The 19,232-nt window shown below is 38.7% G+C and overlaps 1 protein-coding gene across 9 annotated transcripts in view; it reads right to left on the minus strand.

Moving 5' to 3' along the window:
• Positions 1-19,232, minus strand: part of CLCN3 (chloride voltage-gated channel 3) — a 44,896-nt gene that overhangs the window by 12,218 nt on the left and 13,446 nt on the right. For 5 of the 9 annotated variants that reach the window (XM_081019718.1, XM_081019713.1, XM_081019714.1 and 2 more), the window contains 8 exons: positions 9,720-9,880; positions 9,009-9,108; positions 6,948-7,135; positions 6,076-6,198; positions 5,119-5,325; positions 4,097-4,177; positions 2,176-2,721; positions 277-463 (listed from right to left, as the gene is read on the minus strand). In XM_081019718.1, the coding sequence (XP_080875844.1) occupies positions 277-463; positions 2,176-2,721; positions 4,097-4,177; positions 5,119-5,325; positions 6,076-6,198; positions 6,948-7,135; positions 9,009-9,108; positions 9,720-9,880 (1,593 nt within the window). The remainder of the gene's footprint in view (positions 1-276; positions 464-2,175; positions 2,722-4,096; positions 4,178-5,118; positions 5,326-6,075; positions 6,199-6,947; positions 7,136-9,008; positions 9,109-9,719; positions 9,881-19,232) is intronic. The other 4 variants (XM_081019719.1, XM_081019715.1, XM_081019721.1 and 1 more) reach the window with 1 other exon arrangement.

The following is a 19,232-nucleotide window of genomic DNA, read 5'->3' on the forward strand; positions in this document are numbered from 1 at the left end:
ATTCACATTCAAACTTTTAGAGATGAGGGCTGGTTTTTTAAAAGTTGTGATTAAATACAGCATTGCATGCCCATAAGATGGGCTTATGGAAACATAGTCATTGTGGTTTTAATTACTGTATCTTTTCAGTACTGTACATGTTTCCAGTTCAAAGCAACATGCTCTTCAAACCCTGGGCATGTCCATTTGTTCTGCTTTATCCCTTTATAACTTGCCTATTTAAGCAGTCGAAAAAGGGACTAATCCCTTTCATTTACTGTGTTCTGATTTAGTTACCTAAGCATGCAGCAGCACCAACCATAGCATAGAGGCCGGGGGTTATACAGTCTGCTCCAACTTCACACCACTCCTTGAAGATAAACCAGTCATGGTGATAATATGCAAGTTGCTCCACAGCGATTCCCACGATTCTCCCAGCTATTGCGCCAATGGCCATACTAGGTATGAACAAACCTGATGGCACCTAAGAGAAAGAGAAAGCCAAGGAAGACTATGACCTTGTAAAGGAAATGTTTCCGCCTTTTAAGCACAGGAATAGGGAACCTGTTGCTTATCAGATCTGGACAGCAACAGGTTCCCGATCACTGTTACAGTACATAGACCAGCGGGTTGTGTGAAAGATTCCAGAGCCAGAAGCCCCCACAAAGTTTGGATTCAGCTGCCTCTTTCCTCCTCAATAATAATAATAATAATAATAATAATAATAATAAATTTTATTTATACCCCACCCTCCCCAGCCAAGGCCGGGCTCAGGGCGGCTAACAAGCAATAATAAAAACAAGTTGAATGAATACAATTTAAAAACAAGATTAAAATACAACATTAAAACATTATTATGATGGGATGGGAAGTTTACTGAAGAAGTGTGAAAGCCTCCATCTTCCCCACCCAGAATTCTAAGCTAACTAAGGCTCTACTGATGTCTGGGAATAATCACTAAACTGTTGAGGCTTCAGGGTAGATACAACATGAGGTGCAGCTGATCCAAGGGCAGTACATTTGGAATGCCATTTTCCGGAAGCACAACCCAATAGATACAATACAGCTCTCTGTAGCCATGCAGACACCTTTAGCAGACTGTAGCATCATCGTTAGCTCTTGGTGGGAAACACAGTCAAAATCCACTTCCTTAATTACACAGATTCTCTTCCCATCCCCTCCATGGGGGCAGTCAGTGCTCCAGTATGTTAACCTCCTCCTCACCCCCTGCCCCAGTTCCTCTTTTCACTGCAGTATATCAGAGCCAGTGCATTACTGAAGCATACTTTCCCACGGAGGCTGCCACAGCTGGCAACAATTGAATAGCCAATTGTTTCAAAGACAAAAAAACCCCCATGCATTCGAAATATTCTTAAAGTCATATCTAACATTACATCAAGTCTGCACTGCTTGTTATTTCTTCAAGTTCCTAGAAACCAGCACACACATCTAAATCTGGTTTCCTTCTAGATGATGCAGCCTACAATCCAAAATAGTACATGAACCCTATAGCATACTGTAATTTGACTTTAGCGCAATGCTTGTCCATGCATCTAATTAGGCCTTCCAAAACCTGGAATATACTGTATTTAGTTTTAATCTTATTAGCCAATGAACGAACTAATGCAAACATGGAAGATATGTGCAATGTCTTCTGAACATCAACAACCATTCTTGCTGGAGTTCAACATTTATAAGCAATAAAGAACTTAGCTTCTGAAAATAGCCCTTTCCATCCCACACAATTGTGCAAGAGAACACATCAGTGTTTGTCCTCCTTATTTGGAATCTCCAATTTCAAATTTCAACATGTTTGTATTCCTCACTGAACAAGATATCATTTGTCCTTCATACTAAATTAAACTTTGCTGCCTATCTTACTAAAAGGCACATGCAATACATTAAGATAGGCTTTCTCAATAATGTACCAGCTAAGAATAGGGGGGAATGCAATAGAAACCCAATCTTTAATGAAACTTTATTTATATAGTGCTCATTCCTTCTAATTTGTATCTAACTATATATATATATTAACAGCATAATCCTATGCTTGTCTACTCAGAAGTAAATCCTATTGAGTTCAGTGGGGACTGTCAGGTGTGTATAGGATTGAAGGGTAAGAAAGAGAGAGCTCAAGATTTGAACATGAAAACAAAAAGGGCAAGGGCCAGAGAAATATTGCTTGTTATATCTTACCTTGATACCGAAGGTGAAGACTGTCATTATAATCTTAAATATAAGGGCTAAACACAGCTGCCATATAGCTGAATACACTCCTGTGCCTGCTGGACGATCAGGAATATCATCTACTATTTTACTGACATTCATGTCATTTCTGTAATCACAAAGGGAGGAAGATTCCAAGGGGCCACAGTCTGTGAAGAGTTCTTTAATAAGCTCACTGGTGTTGACTCTGGTGTATGGATTTGGAAAAGCAATGACAGCGGTTATTGCTGCTACAATAATGACCTCCAGAACTGGATATTTTCCAAATTTTGTTGATTTGCGTCGACGGCACCAAGCGATGTTTGCACGGATGAAAAATGCTCCCCACAGCCCACCAAATACCCCCAGAAGAATGAATGGCAACAGTTCAAACAGGTACCATGGAGTATGGTATTCAACATAGAAAAGAACTAGGCGACTGTTACCAAAAGGATTGATTGATCTCAACACAAATGCAGCCACCAAAGCAGCAAAAAAAGATCTCCACAAAGTTTTCAGTGGAAAATAATAACTGACCTACAAGAGACAAAAAGAGAATAAATAATACAAATGGATCTATTGTGCAAATCTGCTCATTTCACTAAGCTTATAACAGGTAAGGGAAACTGTGTATTATCAACATCAGCAGCTAATGCTGAATGCTACTTTATGCTTTGTAATAATACAGACATCACTTCAAGCATTGAGAGAAATGACTGACATTAAAATATTTTAAACTAGAGCAATGTTTTGGCAGTCAGGATAATGGGTTAGTCGTGCACAGATTCTGCACCAATTTCTGCAGACAAATATGGCAGATACAGGATAAGCCTGACCTGAAGCAGTTTCACTATTGCTTATCTGTATGGCAAGCCCAAGAACTGCCCACAAAGCAGCCCATATTACCAAAGTTACAGAAAACAGCTTAGTGGTGTCACAGTAAAGATATTGCAAGCTAAGGTGAATGAAAAACCACATAACTGCTACATCATGAGCTGGATTCTGTCAACCCATGCATGTCTGCACCACTTTGACGTATCTGGAATGAGCTATCAAGTTCACACCAAGCACTGCCAGCAATGAGTAGAGCTTCAGTGAAGACAGGAAGAATGGAAACATTACATGCAGAGAATTTCTGAGGAGCTTCTAGCTGTTTAGGAATAACAGCAATAAATAGCTACTTGCCTAGTACTCTTTGACAAGTAGAATTTAGCTCAGGTGACTAGGCAAAGGAAATTTTATAAATCAGAAAGGTTATTCTTTCTTTCTGTGGAAATGCCATAAATGGCTAACATCAGGTTTAGGCAGTGAATCTAATACAGTGGTACCTCGCAAGACGAATGCCTCGCAAGACAAAAAACTCGCTAGACGAAAGGGTTTTTTGTTTTTTGAGCTGCTTCGAAAGACGATTTTCCCTATGGGCTTGCTTCGCAAGACGGAAACGTCTTGCAAGTTTGTTTCCTTTTTCTTAACACCGTTAATACAGTTGCGACTTGACTTCGAGGAGCAACTCATAGAACGAGGTGTGGTAGCCTTTTTTGAGGTTTTTAAAGACTTTGGTGATTTTTGAAGCTTTTCCAAAACTTTCCCGACACCTTGCTTCGCAAGACGAAAAAAATCGCAAGACGACAAAACTCGCGGAACGAATTAATTTCGTCTTGCGAGGCACCACTGTAGTATCTTTTGTTGGCTAGTAGTAACTTCTGGTCACCTTATTTGCAAGGGTTGTACTACAAAGTTAAATTTATCTCTATTTACCACCAAATAGCCCTGCAATGAGTACACATTGAGTGAAACTGTGCTAAGCTTAAACCTGCATTGTTACGTACGTAGAGAGACTGAGTTTGAGTGGGTCATGTAAGATTACAGTAATAACGGAATACACATTTTTTTCAGAGATTTTTATACATACTTCTTCTAGGCTGAAAAGGACTCCACCAATGGGGGCACCAAAGGCTACTGATACGCCCGCTGCTGAAGCAGCTGATAATACCTGTAAAAAGGATTACATAGCTTTAGACTGTTTGAAATAAAATCTCAAATGTAAATAGTTCACTGTTATGACTTATCCACAAACACTGGGCATATATAAACACCATAGCAGCAAAAACCATATTTCATAACTGATTGGGATCATATGGCTTCTTCTTAACTTAAGATTGGGAGATGTTGCTTTCTCTAAGCTAGTCACAACTGGCCATGTGTTCGAAAGCCACTTTCCCCAAGACCAATTCTAGAATTCAGAGAATATAATTTAGGAAGAGCTCTATTATCTGACCAAATGTGTTTTTAAAAATGTGCTCCCGAGGAAGGGAAGACTGTGGCACTGGAATCCGAGAGCCTGATCTTATGCACTCACATAGTTACGTTATATATGTGCCAAAAAATGTGGCATAGTTTTCAAATTGTGTTCCAGTTTTTTTTGGGGGGGGGGGATCTATTTAAGGCCCCTTGCTGCACACTTTTGCAAGAGCAAATTTATACCAGCAGCACTGAAGGCACAGGGCCATATACACATATGCTGAACCCTCTTTGCATCAATGAAAGCCCCTTGTGCCACATGCAGGCCTTTCCTTAGAACCAGATTACACCATTGGGATGAGGCAGCCATTGAGGCCCAATCCTATGCTCTTGCCACTGCAGAGCAGCAGACAGCACTGGGCCCTGGGGTTCATACTGCCAATTTATTACAAATATGAGAGCAGTGCAAAATTCTACAGGAGGTAAGACCTTGAACAATTTCAAAACACCAGTATTTCTAGAATTAACCTCATTTATTCTCTGTAGCTTACTACTTTATTCAATTAAGAAAAACAGCAATTATTTTAGCCGCAATTATTTAACTGCAATTGGATTAATAAACATGTTTATGCTTTACTCCCTTTTCATAAGAATGAATTATTATAAATGTATATTTTTATAAGAAAGACTCACCTCCCTTTTTTTTGCTTCATTTGTGCTATACTTCGGAAAGAGGTAGGAAAAGATATTTCCACAGCAACAGGCAACATGTACTAGAGGACCCTCTTTTCCTAAACTTAAACCTGAGGCTACAGCCAAGACTAAAGTGATTGTTTTTATCATCAAGGTCCACTTGCCCAGGTATCCTCTAATGATGAAGCCACTCAATATAGTTTTGATCTAGAATATAAAAGAAATAGACATTAAAATAATAATTTAGGCTTTTCATGAAAATTTTGAACACATATCTCAGAAAACATAACTTGTTCAAAACTTAAATTACACAGCTGCTGGAACAAAAATAACCACTCTAAATTCTCAAATCCATTTTTTTAAAAAGTCTTTTAAAAGACTGAAATATATTAGTCTGTGATCCTGCACAACTACCACAAATAGACTGGTAATTCTTCAGATGCTTCTATTATATTAATGGAATTTATTCACTCAAAATATAATTAAGTGTGCAAGTTTAACAAAAAAAATTAATTTCCACAGCTCTTTTAACTTCTTTTCTATATCTAGTCCTAGATTTATTTCCCCCCTGTTTTGGCTATTTCACTTTGTGCTATGATGTTTAAGATTTCAATCACCTGTATCAGCTATATAACCTAATATAAATGTTATAGGTGGCATAGGCAAAATATAAGCTGTCATAAGTGGTCGTCGTATTTCTTCCACTCTGTTTCAGATCTATCTCCAACATCCGAAAAGGAACTCCACTGTGACTTATGGCCTTTGACACCCCTTCCTAGGGGTCATAGAACTGCAGCCTTAAATACACAAATTAAGTCCTGAACCACAGTCAGAGTCCCAATACTTTATTTTGTACATTATTATTCATAAGCATGTAGTAAGTTCTATGTGACAGCATTCCTCTCTTTATCAACTTTCCTTAAACACTTTTAAGGATAATTGTAATGGAAAGCCTACCTCTGGAATCCCAGAGCCACATGCATAAGGTGCAAACACCTTCACCAAAGAAACGGCTAGGAAAGCAAAGCTCAAGGCCCAGAAAATATACATGATGTAGTTCATAATGTAGGAGCCTGGGCCCTGAAAGAAAGCAAACAGAACAAACAGTTAACAAATTTGAGTTAGCTACCACATAGTAACTTAATCTGCAGTGAGTTTTGACTCAAAATGTCTTTTCTTTTTAAGCGAAGCAACCACTGTACAGCAAACAGGATAGGGTTAGGTGGTCATTGGCTATAGTACAAGCCTACATGTCAGCACTCTTCTCCCATAATGCCAACAAGTGATTAAAGTAGAGGTGGAGAACCTGTGCCCCACCCCACCCCGAACTTGATGGACTGCAGCTCTCATCATTCGCGGTCCTGGCTGGCTGGTCCTGGTGGAAGTTGCCACAGGTTCCCTCTCCCTGCATTATGGGCTCACTCTGAAGCACAAGGTCTTTTTCAAACACAAATAACAGATTGTGCAAAAAACCAGCAACAACAGCAGTTAAATGGCAGCCAGACATTTAGGATATTTTCATACTGTCAGGAGTTTCTGCACCTACAGCTTTCAGTAAGTCAATTTTGTAATTTCATTGAAATATTCTCATGCATACATGTTTCGGGCTGCTGAATTTCTGAAAAATGCCAAAAATCCCCCACTCCCACTCTCCATACCCATCAGCATGTGCACAAGGCATTGAAATGTTCTCTGAACATAGGATGCTCCTTAATCTTTCGTTATATGTTAAATTATTACCATTTCTGTTTTTGGATAAAATACCATTCACAGACAGGTTAAGTCAGTGAAGAAAGGACAGTGAAGAAAAGTTGAAGAGCTATACTTGCCTCTGCTTGACCAATTATTAGTTCTGCCCATGTTTTCCATAGAGGACATTTGTCTCTCTCTTCAAATGTTGTTTCATTTGAGGCCCAGCAACACTGTTCATGGTTGAACCACAGGGCACTAAGACAAATGCCTTCCTTTAAATCAGTCATCCAGTCTGCAGCAATATCTATCAACCCAGCCAATGCACCTATTTCAGTAAGAGAGATGACATAGCATTTTCAGAGCCCATAAGTAGACAAAATCACCATCAATTCACGCAGGCTGCAATAAAAACTCAATGTGTTCAAAAACAGGCCTAGCTGAGATTACTCTTCTTCAAAATGTAGAAGATTAATGTTAACAAAATCAATCACTTCACCCGGAATGCCAACATAACATAAACGGTGTCATTAATTTTGAAATGTCCCATAGAGTTTTACATTACTGACTTGGGGATATTTTTTCTTCATACTTTTCAAGATTAAATCTGTAGGGTAAAGTCTCTGATAACCTGATCTTGACAGGATAGGCATGCACAGCCCTCAGGAGCTCATCTTGAAATGCTTAACAGTGTCTAGGGAGTTGGATATTAATCACATTTCTTCTTTAATAATAATAAATAATAAGAATGTTATTTATACCCCACCCATCTGGCTGAGTTTCCCCAGCCACTCTGGGCAGCTTACAACATATCTAAAAACATAATAAAAACATCAATCCTTAAAAACTTCTCTAAACAGGGCTGCCTTCAGTTGTCTTATACATAGCTGTCAATGTTTCCCGATTTTTAAGGGAAATTCCCTTATTCTGAATAGGATTCCTTGCAAGAAAAGTGAAAAGTTGACAGCCATGGTCTTATAAAAGTCAGATAGTTGTTTATTTCCTTGACATCTGATTGGAGAGCGTTCCACAGGGCAGGCGCCACTACCAAGAATGCCTTCTGCCTGGTTCCCTGTAACTTCACTTCTCGCAGTGAGGGAACCAGCAGAAGACCCTCGGAGGAGGACCTCAGTAGCTGGAATGAGAGATGGGAGTGGACACTCCTTTGGGTATACTAGGCAGAGGACGCTTAGGGCTTTAAAGGTCAGCACCAACACTTTGAATTGTGCTCGGAAACGTACTGGGAGCCAGTGAAGATCCTTTAGGACCAGTGTTATATGGTCCTGGCAGCTACTTCAGTCACCAGTTTAGGTGCTGCATTTGGATTAGCTGCAGTTTCCTAAAGAAATCTGAGTGGTTTGGAGCCCTGCAGAGTTTTACAACTGCTTTGTAAGCAGCACTTAAAAGTAGTTTCCCCATTCTGACATCACAGAAAACTGTGGTTTAAGAAACCAGGACATCTCCTCTGAAGCTCAACATATGGAAAGGGAAAGAATGGGAGGGGGGGGGACTCAAGCTCATTGCTTGCTCATACTCCAACAATCCATATTTTGTTGGATTGGGAGTGTTGCATAAGGACCAGGCCATAATCTAAAGAGGATGATTCTCAAAACCTTTAATAAAACATTCTTTACTCAGTCTTTTAGTTCTAAAAAAATAAAACTTTATAACCAGCTTGACTTGTTTTGTACAAGGAAGGAAAATTTCCTTGTTTCCTGCATGTATGCTAATATTTAACTTGGCAGGGCAACCAAAGAACACCAAGATCTTCAAATGTTTCATACTCTAGAATACTCCAATATTTGATGTTGCACTCAGGAAGTCAATGGACATTCAGCAGAAGTAAGAAAAAGAATACAGGATGCAGGTCAAAATCATTCATCTAGGTGAAGTGAGAAGAGACACAAAATGGTCTGGAGTCTTGGGGTAGAAGAGTGACGTATCCATGATTTACTGCACGCCTTACTGCACTGATCATAGCTTTCACCTTTATTGTTGCCTCACATACTGCAGATTGCCAATATTATAAGTGATCAGAGGTGATGGTTGCACTCCTGTACCCACAGTCTGCAAGTTAGCCCCCGCTGAACTAAATGTTGACTTATGTCTGAGTATACATATATATATGATTGCACTGTAAATATCACAAATTTCACCAGGGGTTCTACAAAAACTAGACAGCTCCTTCAAGTTGTCCCTACCTGATGCTAATCCAGTTAGTGTCACAACTAGCCATCCTGACCATGCATCATACAAACTCTTTGTCATCTCCCAGGCCGATTCTTTCTTCTTGCTATTGATCTGTAGAAACAAAATATTACCTGGTATATTACAAATCTTTATTCGATTAACAAATTATACGAAAAGTTTGTGTTCTGCTGCTGAGCTATGGCCCAGTTCTGAATTGTGTGGGACAGGATCCTGAACCTTGTCATGTTCTAATGCCAATTATAAAATGCTTTTTCAAATTGTCAATCTGTGGCCAGCTGTCAGATGTTGGAGAAGTCAAACCCTTTGGCTACCAATGATGTCCTTAGACCTTTTGCTCCAAGGCTGAGGCCATTCACTCCCTAAGCAGAATTCCACCTTTCTTGTTCATCTGCCCCCCCCCCACTGCTCCTACTGTGTTGTCCCCCGCCCCCATCAACAGCTTGATATAGAGGGAGACAAGGGTTCCTACTTCTTATGCTCAGAAGAACACTCAAGAGAATAGAAAATTTTAAAAAATGATCCAGCAATGAATCATTCCAGTGTCAGCTACTATAGTGACTCAAAATTCAATTTGCACCAACACATTACAGATGACACCTCTCCTATACATTTATATAAATAACCATTAACCTGGTCAAACAGTATGCAAAAGCAAAGTTGTTGTTGTTGTTTTTAAAAAAGTAGTGCCCTAGAGTTTTTACCCGTCTGTGTCTTTCTCTGTCCTTGCACTTCTCTCGCACCCAATCAATGGTGTGGAAGTCATCGTATGTTCCAACCCCAGGAATGGGCTCATCCAAGAGGTCCAGTAAATGTGTAGTACTGTTAATGCTTCCTCCATTTGTCATTGTATAATGAGTTCCTGCTGTGGAAAGATAAATATTTATTTATTTTAGTTTCTGTACAAGAAGATAACTATCTATTTAACTTATGGCTGCTGACATTCTAAACTTAAATCAAATAAAATTCTTATTATATCATAGTCTGGATCTGAGATGATACAGCACACTGCTCATCAGGAAAAATCCTGTGGGCTCATCCATGATTCAATGGCTGTATCAAGAGCATCTCAAACTTATGTCTCTACAACATACCTCTTTCAACTGTCTATATAAGGCTTACTCTACTACAACAACTACCGTACTACTACTATTTCTTAAATTTCTATACTGCCCTTCATCCAAAGATCACAGGGCAGCTGACAATATAAAAACACAAAAAGGCCTAGGCCCTCCAACTGTTAAATATGATATCCGTATCTACAGTGCATGAACTGCCTTTTTTCACTGCTACAGAAAATGGGTTTCTACAACAGCTCCATCTGTGCACATCTCCACTTCATATGCCTCCCCAACATCCCTATATTTGGCAACAATGCAGGTAAGAAAGCATTCACCATGTCACCTGTGGTGAATGTATGCCTCTAGGAGCCCATACACACACCCAATTCCCAGTTAAGCTTCTTTTTGGTAGAAGAAAGCATGCAAGGCACAAACCCCTGCTATGTTCTCACACCTGGGAAAATACCTCAAAGCTAACTTCCTGCACTTATTCTTTCTCCCTCCTACACTTACAACAAGAATGTAGTTGCTACTAGTGTTGGGTCACTATACAAGCTTTACCAAATACTGCCCATTCTAGTTCCGTCCATGTCTTCTGGAAGCATGGGGCAGGAATGAAGAAGAGCCCTGGTAGTCAGAATAGGGAGGAATCAGGAAAACACATGTCTGTGTTCATATTACTAATTTCTACTGTTGTAAAGATTTGCCGTGCCAAATTAACCCACGGTATGAATCTAACATGAGACAAGCTCTGCCTCAGCCACATCACCATAGTTTCAATGTTCAGCAACTAGATATCATCTAGATTAAATGGGTCTATTTTCTGCATGGTTGTCTGGAAAAACCTGAACTCCAGATTCATTCTTAAGCAGACTGTGATTCCGAGTCCCCACTCACTTAACAGAACACCTCCACAACTTACTGAGGAGACAACAAGGAGAACTTCCAGGAATACTGCAACAAGGATTGAGCTTCAAACGCTTAAAGTGCATGTTTGCTAGCCTCTTAGTATGCTGGAAATAATGGGAAATATAGTTCCCATCTCCCTGGCCACTGTCACACATGCTTGACCCATACCCTTCTATAAAGTGTGTGTTGTGATGAACACTGTAGCAGGAACTGGAGGCAAATTACAGTACTTATTCATTTCACATCAGCAATAACTCTGGAGAGTCAGGTGTCTGATCCCAAAGACCTCAAGTTACAAACGCCTCAGGTTACAAATGCTTCAGGTTATGAACTCCGCTAACCTGGAAGAGTTACCTTGAGTTGAGAACTTTGCCCCAGGATGAGAACGGAAATCATGTGCCCGCGGCACAGCAGCAGCAGCAAGAGGCCCCATTAGCGAAAGCATGCCTCTAGTTAAGAACAGTTTCAGGTTAAGAACGGACCTCCAGAATGAATTAAGTTTGTAACTAGAGGTATCACTGTAGATTTGTGGTGCCTAAAATTTGGTCTCTGAAGCCCCATTTCAGAGTTCACCTCAACCCTGACTGACAGCTGTAACCAATCTGTAAATGATATCACAAGGTCAAAAGAAATGGCTGTAAACACCTCAAATATATGTTTTAAATAAACAGAATGGGTGTACAAATTTTCAGAAAAACATATTCATGTAGACTAAAAACAGTAATCATTATGATCAGGCTGCAAATGGCAGAATTGTAACCCTGTAACAAGCAGTGTTTTCTTTGAACAAATGAGATCTATAAACAGATTTAGACATCTGTTGCAGTGTCTCAACAGTACTGCATTAAATATGGCTCAGCTATGGCACAGGTACCAATCTTTTCCTGCCACGCATCTCAGTTACTCTGATCTAATGTTCTTACTCTGAGACAAGTCTCTTCTTTGGTGGAATATTGAGTAACTAATCCAAATATCATAAGGAGGAAGTATTCCTATTTAACAGGTAAATCCTGATTGCTGTTTTCCAGCCAAATGGGATGACTAAGAGCTGCAACAATACCAAATTGCAACTACTATAAAGCACAAGTCTGGATTCAAAATAATAAATTTCTGAAATACAATTTCTCTTTCCCCCTTACGTTTCAGAATTTTAGCACAAGTGGCATCCACATTTGCAGCACAACTGTAAGTTCAAGAAATACGAATAATTAGGAAAAGATCCATTTAAAAGTATTGCTCACGTTTGCAGTTGTTTTAAAACCCGAAGGCAAATGGGTTAGTATGTGGTCAAACAGATTCCACAAACCCCCTCATTCCTATGTACAAACTTATAAGCAGATTTTTACTTTACTCAAAAAAGATATCAGGGGGGTTGTGAAAAGGTTGTCTTATCTCACAATTTGTTTTTGTGTTCTGTAATATCACTTATGTAAATATTTCCTCTTATTCCCCTGCATATTCTCCAGGTCCACCCCTCTCCCCCCAAAACCATCCCACACAAATAATTGCCTTCCATTCACCACTATGCTATTAGCAATTCAGTATAGCTTGAGGAATGTTGTGAAAATGTCCTTGGGTCATGACTACACTATGAAAGTAGGTCACGCTGCAAGTATATTAACTAACAAGTTTCAAGTAACACTTTTTAAAACAGGAGTGAAGAGATATAGTCCAACACCTTCAGAACACTGGGTTATTTCTGTTTTTGACCAACCACAGCTTGTTGTTGTTGTTTTGTCCAAACTGAGCAAGATGTGGGCAATATTAATATGGTTGTTTCAAACAAGCCAACTTAAAACAATGGTTTATAAACCTACCTTGTTTCAACAGGCCATTGTTAAGAATAAACTCAGCTTATAGTTTGGGTGAAATAAACAATGGAAGCGGAAGCTTCCAACCTCATCCTCACAGCAAGGAGAAAGAGAAGTGAAATGGCCAGGAGGCTCGCCTTCATAAGCAATGGCAAAGCACATGCAAGGTTTCATACTTCAAGTGGTGCCCTAAAAGTTAAATAAACTCCCAAGTAATTGCCAGTGTTATAGTCTTTCTAGTTAGGACAGGTAGAAGCCTAGCTGCTGACGTACAATCAGTAGCCTTAATTTTTGTACCCAAATGTTCCTTGGCAAACCCGCTGTCAATGCTGATCAGCTGATGGGCAGTGACAGCAAGTCTGTTGGAATTAGCTATGCTACAAAAGTCCCCATCAGGATCTCTCTAGTGTGCCTACCACTGCCAAAAGCAGGGCCTGAAGTCAGCACCAAGCAGCAGACTGGGTTAGTTAAATAAAAAGCTGAGTTGCTGCAGCGCATGGATAAATTCTCTGGTGGGATCCCAAAAGTGTAGACCAGCCTGGTGGGGAAGACTAAACAATGTTGAAATGTGACATGCACCCAGTTGTAAGGAAAAACTCATCCACTCCTTCTCAAAGGCCAATTAATGGTGGAATTATAAGTGTTGTCTACACCAGATAAATGGAGTATCACTAGAATATCACTCTACACTAGATACTGGAGTAGCAAAACATTATATTAAAATCCACTATTGTAAGCCTCAAAATGTTATAGCTTTTTAAAAAAATGCTTGTTGAGCTGTTAACAATATTTTTTACCTACCTGATGAGGCTTATGAATGTGCCGGCAAGTTTAAACATGGTGAAAACTCTGGTTTTAATACAGGAATATCATACCTTTCTTTTCAATTTTGGTGAAAACTACAGGTGCATCCTCCTTTACAAGCCTGAATTAAAGTATGCTTTAATTGCATATGGTAGCAAGTACTGGCAAAATAATGTAGTGCATGGGTAGTTTAAATTTTGAAGCCTAATTTCACCATCACTATAATGTTAGCAGAGGGAGACATGTAATGGATGCTATGATGCCTATTCATTTTGTTATGGAATATGGTAGTGTGGTGTGCTGACTAGACAAGGATTTGCCATCCTTTGAGGGATAATTCACACATTTGGAAATGTGAAAAAAAATGTGGACACCACCCACCTCATCTCACAATGACACAGCATGCAACTGTCAAACCACAAAAAAAAATATTTCTTTCAATGTTCAAAAATATGATGCTATGCAGCTACTGTTTTGTAAACTACTCTGAGAATTTTTTAAAAATAATAAAGCCCTATATAAATTTAGTTAAATAAAAAAACAAACATAGGATCTAGCTTAAATGTTGTGCACGTTTTTGTTGTAATACTGTGAAATGCAACTGAATCAGCTGTATGCAGCTATCTGAACAGGTTGAAGTGCAGTGTACACCTTGGGTATGAAAGGAAGCACATGTATAATAGAGAACTTCCCATTATATTATAATATTACTTTAAGGTTAACAGAACCTAATATTTTAATACAGCTAGTTGAGGCACTTCCTAGCTGTAGCTCGTGTTTATCTTCATTTTGGTTATAGCCTGCCCTTAACCTTTTGATTTGCAGGTTGCTATTATTTATACATTCAAAACTATTAGTGTGGCAAATAATATTTAAAAAATAATAAAAAGAAAACCATCTAGATCAGTTTTAAAGCAACTAGGTCACAACCACATTTGGAACAGCTTTTCTAGAACATGTGTTGCATACATAACCAAAGCAGCACATAATCTCAGCCTCTAGCATAAGATGACACTACCAAAACATTTATAAATCCAAATAACTGAGAATGCAGAAGATATAGTTCCCTTTACCCTATGAACAACCCAATGCTTCTATGCAATCAAACTGCATAAGCAGTTTTCATTAAGAATCGCCCCCCCATTTTGTTTTGTTCTTGGACTGTAGAAGCAATGGAGATGTAATTCGATTTTAAAGTAACTGTAGAATGTCAGTAGAATAGGATAGAATGGATTCTGACATATAGTACTGTGGCAAGAGAAAAACAGTACAAAGGCAAACTAAAGGAACCTGAGATCATGCATTCAATGCATCATTTATATTTAATAACTGAAGATTGCCATTCATGTCTACCAACTGCTAAGATGAAACTTGTTCAAGCCATGCTTGCTAACTGGATCTGCTATTTGTTATTATTAAACTCAACACAGTACTTTCTCGCAGTACTGTGCAATATTCAAGAAACCTGGAGGGTTGGATTTTCTGTTTTTCTAAAAGTTTGTTCCTGATTAAAGAAATGTAAAATGTCATGTGACATCTAAAGAAGGAGAAATGGTAGGTCTACTTGCAGCAGAACAGGAAAGAAAACTATGGATAGATCTATTCTGGGAGCTTGAGATCCCATGTATCATTGTTACTGACCCAGGAAGGAGGTACTAGGAAACCATTAAAATGGATGTGGGAGAAACACTGATAAGTGAAGAGGAAGAGGCTCAGCATGTCAGACAGAGGCGTAGCACAGTAGATGGGCCACAACTGCCTGTTGTGGAATAGGGACATAAGGACACCCACGTTCAAATGGAGCCATTATTTTAGACTCAGAGAAGGTGGTGCAGAAAACCCTGGCACTGCTAGTGTCCCCAAAAAGCAAAGGACAGTCTTCCCTATGATTAAGCATGCCAGTACAAGAGAGACCAAAGAACAGTATTAGAAGAGCATACAGCTCCTTACAAACCATAATTATTCTTTCCCATATTCTTTGGGCAGTCAGCATGGCATTTCACTGAATTTGGCTTTTAAACACTATTCATTATACAGTTTAATGAAGAAACAGATTCAGGTATACCTTTTAGTCTATTGCCGCAAATACTAAGAGTCTTGAAGTACCACAATGTCCTTTGTTCATTTTAATTAGAGAAATCCTTTAACATCAACTAAATACACTTTCACATCAGGTAAGTCAATAACCACTACAGGGAGACAGTTAGCTTCAACCATTAGCATTTGCTCCTTAGTATGGATGTACCAACAGCTCATTGGTATAATGTTTGGAATATACGACGAATGTCTAGCAACTAATGCAAGACTGTAACCTGCAAGAACTGGTAGCTCCATTAGCTTTGTAAAGGCTAATCATGCCAGCTGAAAATATATTGCAAAACCAACATAATCTAGCCTTGACTTATAAGAATCATTGGGATCAACAAAAGAAGAGCACAAAAGAATTTTGTGTAACATAGATGTTAATCTCCAGATATAAGTGCAATACTGGGTATACAGTAACAGATCCAGGTGCATCTAAAGGCCTTCCCACCCTTCCAGTTGAGGAACCGGATTTCTCTCCACCCATAAGCACTTTATACAGACATGAGTTTTATGACACTGCTTTTAATTTCTTATGACACCTGCAAAAGCTGAAATAAAAGAATTTTCCTGGTCCTTTTCCAAAGACACTTATTTGAATAGATATATATATTATAACTTGCTTTGAAGGGCTGTTTTTATAACTTCCCATTTCTTATTTTAATATCCATGTGATATTCACATGAACGACCTATATAAGAAGTGGCTCAATAAAGGTATAATTTTGCCAGTTGTGTTAGGCTTTAATTTGAACCTTTGCAGGAAAGCTAATGAAGTGACTTACTTTTAATAGACATGGAATAACCAGTGGAAGAATAAACTTTAGTTCCTGCTAAAAGTATTCTTATTTTGAAAAGCCTACCCAAATGTTTAGAAAGCTGATGAGAATTTTAATCCATTTTCAGTCTATTATTATTTTAACTTTTACAGAGTCTTAAATTATTGTTGTCAATATTATTGTTTTGTCTTTTTTTGTGAACTGCTTTGAGGTTTTTTACAATCAAGCCATGTATAAATTTTAAGAAATACATAATGAATAAACAAAGCTTTATTGAATTTTTCACTTCAAATTTGTGACAAAATTACTGAATGTAGTTAAGATTACTAAAAAAAAACAAAAAACTTGAACAACAACTGGAGCTTCCTGAATGCCTTCCTTTCTTATTAACACTCCCTAAAATGCCACCTGCCACGTTTACACTCCCTAAGAAGATCAGTTTCCTTAAAGCCTGTGTAACGTTGCATACATGTTGTGCCAATCAGAGTCTTCTCTAAGAAAAATATGCTCAGTAGAGAAACACAGAGCACCTGACTGTGAATGAATCATAAGATGGAATTTCTGACTTCAGATTTATGTTCTACTCACTTAAGACAGGCTGCTTCTGTGCCTCACTGCAAAATTGATACACCTCAACAATCTGAAAGCTGTCCTCTTTATACATGTTGAATGCACCAGATCAGCACTTTGGACACCTCAAAACCCCTTTGCCAAAAAAACAATCACGAAGCCCCTTCTATGCTTATTACTCAGAAGTAAGTTTCACTGGGGGAAGGGCCATAGCCAAGTGGTACAGCATCTGCTTTGCATGCAGAAGGTCCCAGGTTCAATCCCTGGCATCTCCTGGTAGGGTTGGGATAGAAGCCTGTCTGAAATCTTGGATAGCCACTACCAGCCAGTATAAATAATAATGAGCTAGATGGGCAAATTATCTTCCTGTGTTCCCATTATGTTCAATGGCACTTATTCCCAAGGAAGTGAGCAAAGACTATAAGCTTAGTTTCAAAGAACGTTTTTTGAAAATGGCCCATGTCATTGTGTATATATTAAATTGTACAAGAGTACTCATTGAAATAATTATTTAAAAACCTCATCAATTCAACATTTGGCAACCTATCACAAGCCCAAACAAGCTTCTATGGCACACAACTACAATATGATTAATTTATCACAGAATTAACATAGTTGAAGACTAGCTCCAAGACTTAATTGTACAAAGCGACAGACATCTTAGCTTCTGATACTTCAAGAAGAAACCTTAGAGAGGATTATGTACAAAGTGGCGCATGTTGAAGTAGTTACCACAATGCTGACTGGACAAACCCTTGCCTTGCTTATTTTTTCTTCAGTAATGAAATCTAGTGCACAAAGACGAACCTGCCACAAATGCATTAAAATGTACTTTATGGAGATAAAGCTATTTCTCTAAATGTATTTTTTATTAAAGATTTCTTGGTTTACAAAAGTATGTGCAATGTCTGTTTTTTCAAGTTACATTTTCTACAGATCAGTTTCATTTATCGAGACATTAGTGTTACATTAGGAAGAAAAGGGGGTAAAGAGGTGCAGGGGGCCATGGTGAGTGGGGGTGGAGTCGGGTGGCCATGTTTCTATTTACTTAATGTATGTGTGGGGTTTTGTGTCAGCTTCACTTGTGTGGGTTCTCTTTACTATTCGCCTGTGTTCCTTTGGTGGTGAGAGAGGTTGGGGTTGGCCTAGGGTGTGGTTGTTTGTTTGTGATTGGCTGTGGTGAGCTTTGTTTTCATGCGTGAGTGGGGTGGGTGGGTGTTTTTGAATCAGGTTAGCCATATTGATTCGTATGCTGTTGGTGGATTTTTGTCGTTGTCTTGTTGGATTGTGTATGTGATAAAAGGGAGCCATACCGGGGTGAAGGCATCTTCTTCCATTTGTCCCCATGTCAGTTTCAGTTTATTGGTTAGTTTTTCTAATAAGGCTGCTTCCCATACTATTTGGTACCATTGGTCCATGCTTACTCCTGACAGGTCTGATAAAGCTGCCATTTGTGAGTAGCCTAACCTCAAGCTCCCAAAACCCAATATCTGAAACAAAAAACACACTGACAACATTCTATTTTTAGTTCTGCGACGTACTTAGAGAGGCTCGAATGAAAATTATCTAGCTTGGTATATATAAACACAACTTCAGGACAAACTCAACTTTCAAGTAATAAACAATATTAAAAAATTAATAATGGATTCTTAGCTGTAACAGTATTTACACTGTATGCTTTAGTACACTTAGTGTCTTCATTACAAAACAAAACTCTGATTTAAATTACATTCAGACAGTAGCCCCCTGCATACATCCAGTTCTAGGATTCACTGATAAATGGGAGGAAGCAGTATGACAAAACAGAAACACAAACTTGTCTTCCGTTTTGAACAATATTTCCTTATAAACGTCTCCTTTAGCGTGTGTCTCCCATACTAATTCTACAAAATGCACGTCTGCCATTTGGACTAGTGGTGGTGAAAAGCATAGTTCCTGGATAATTTTCATTATGTTGGGTGTACTGATTCAGCACAGTCAATACCCCAAAACATCATGAAAACCCCTAAAACGCCTGAAAGCACCTGCAATTTCTCTGAACATGTACACATCTGCATGAAAAAATAATAACGGACAGCCTGTAATTGTGATACTCTTCCCTTAAAGATATATAATTTCCTGTGAATTGAAATGTAACAAATACAACTATTATATTTTTAGATTAAAATGGCTGTTTTGAGTCATGCAGTAAATTCATTGCAC

This window comes from Podarcis pityusensis (assembly GCF_964106645.2).
Source record: "Podarcis pityusensis genome assembly, chromosome: 9".
Classification (NCBI taxonomy): domain Eukaryota; kingdom Metazoa; phylum Chordata; class Lepidosauria; order Squamata; family Lacertidae; genus Podarcis; species Podarcis pityusensis.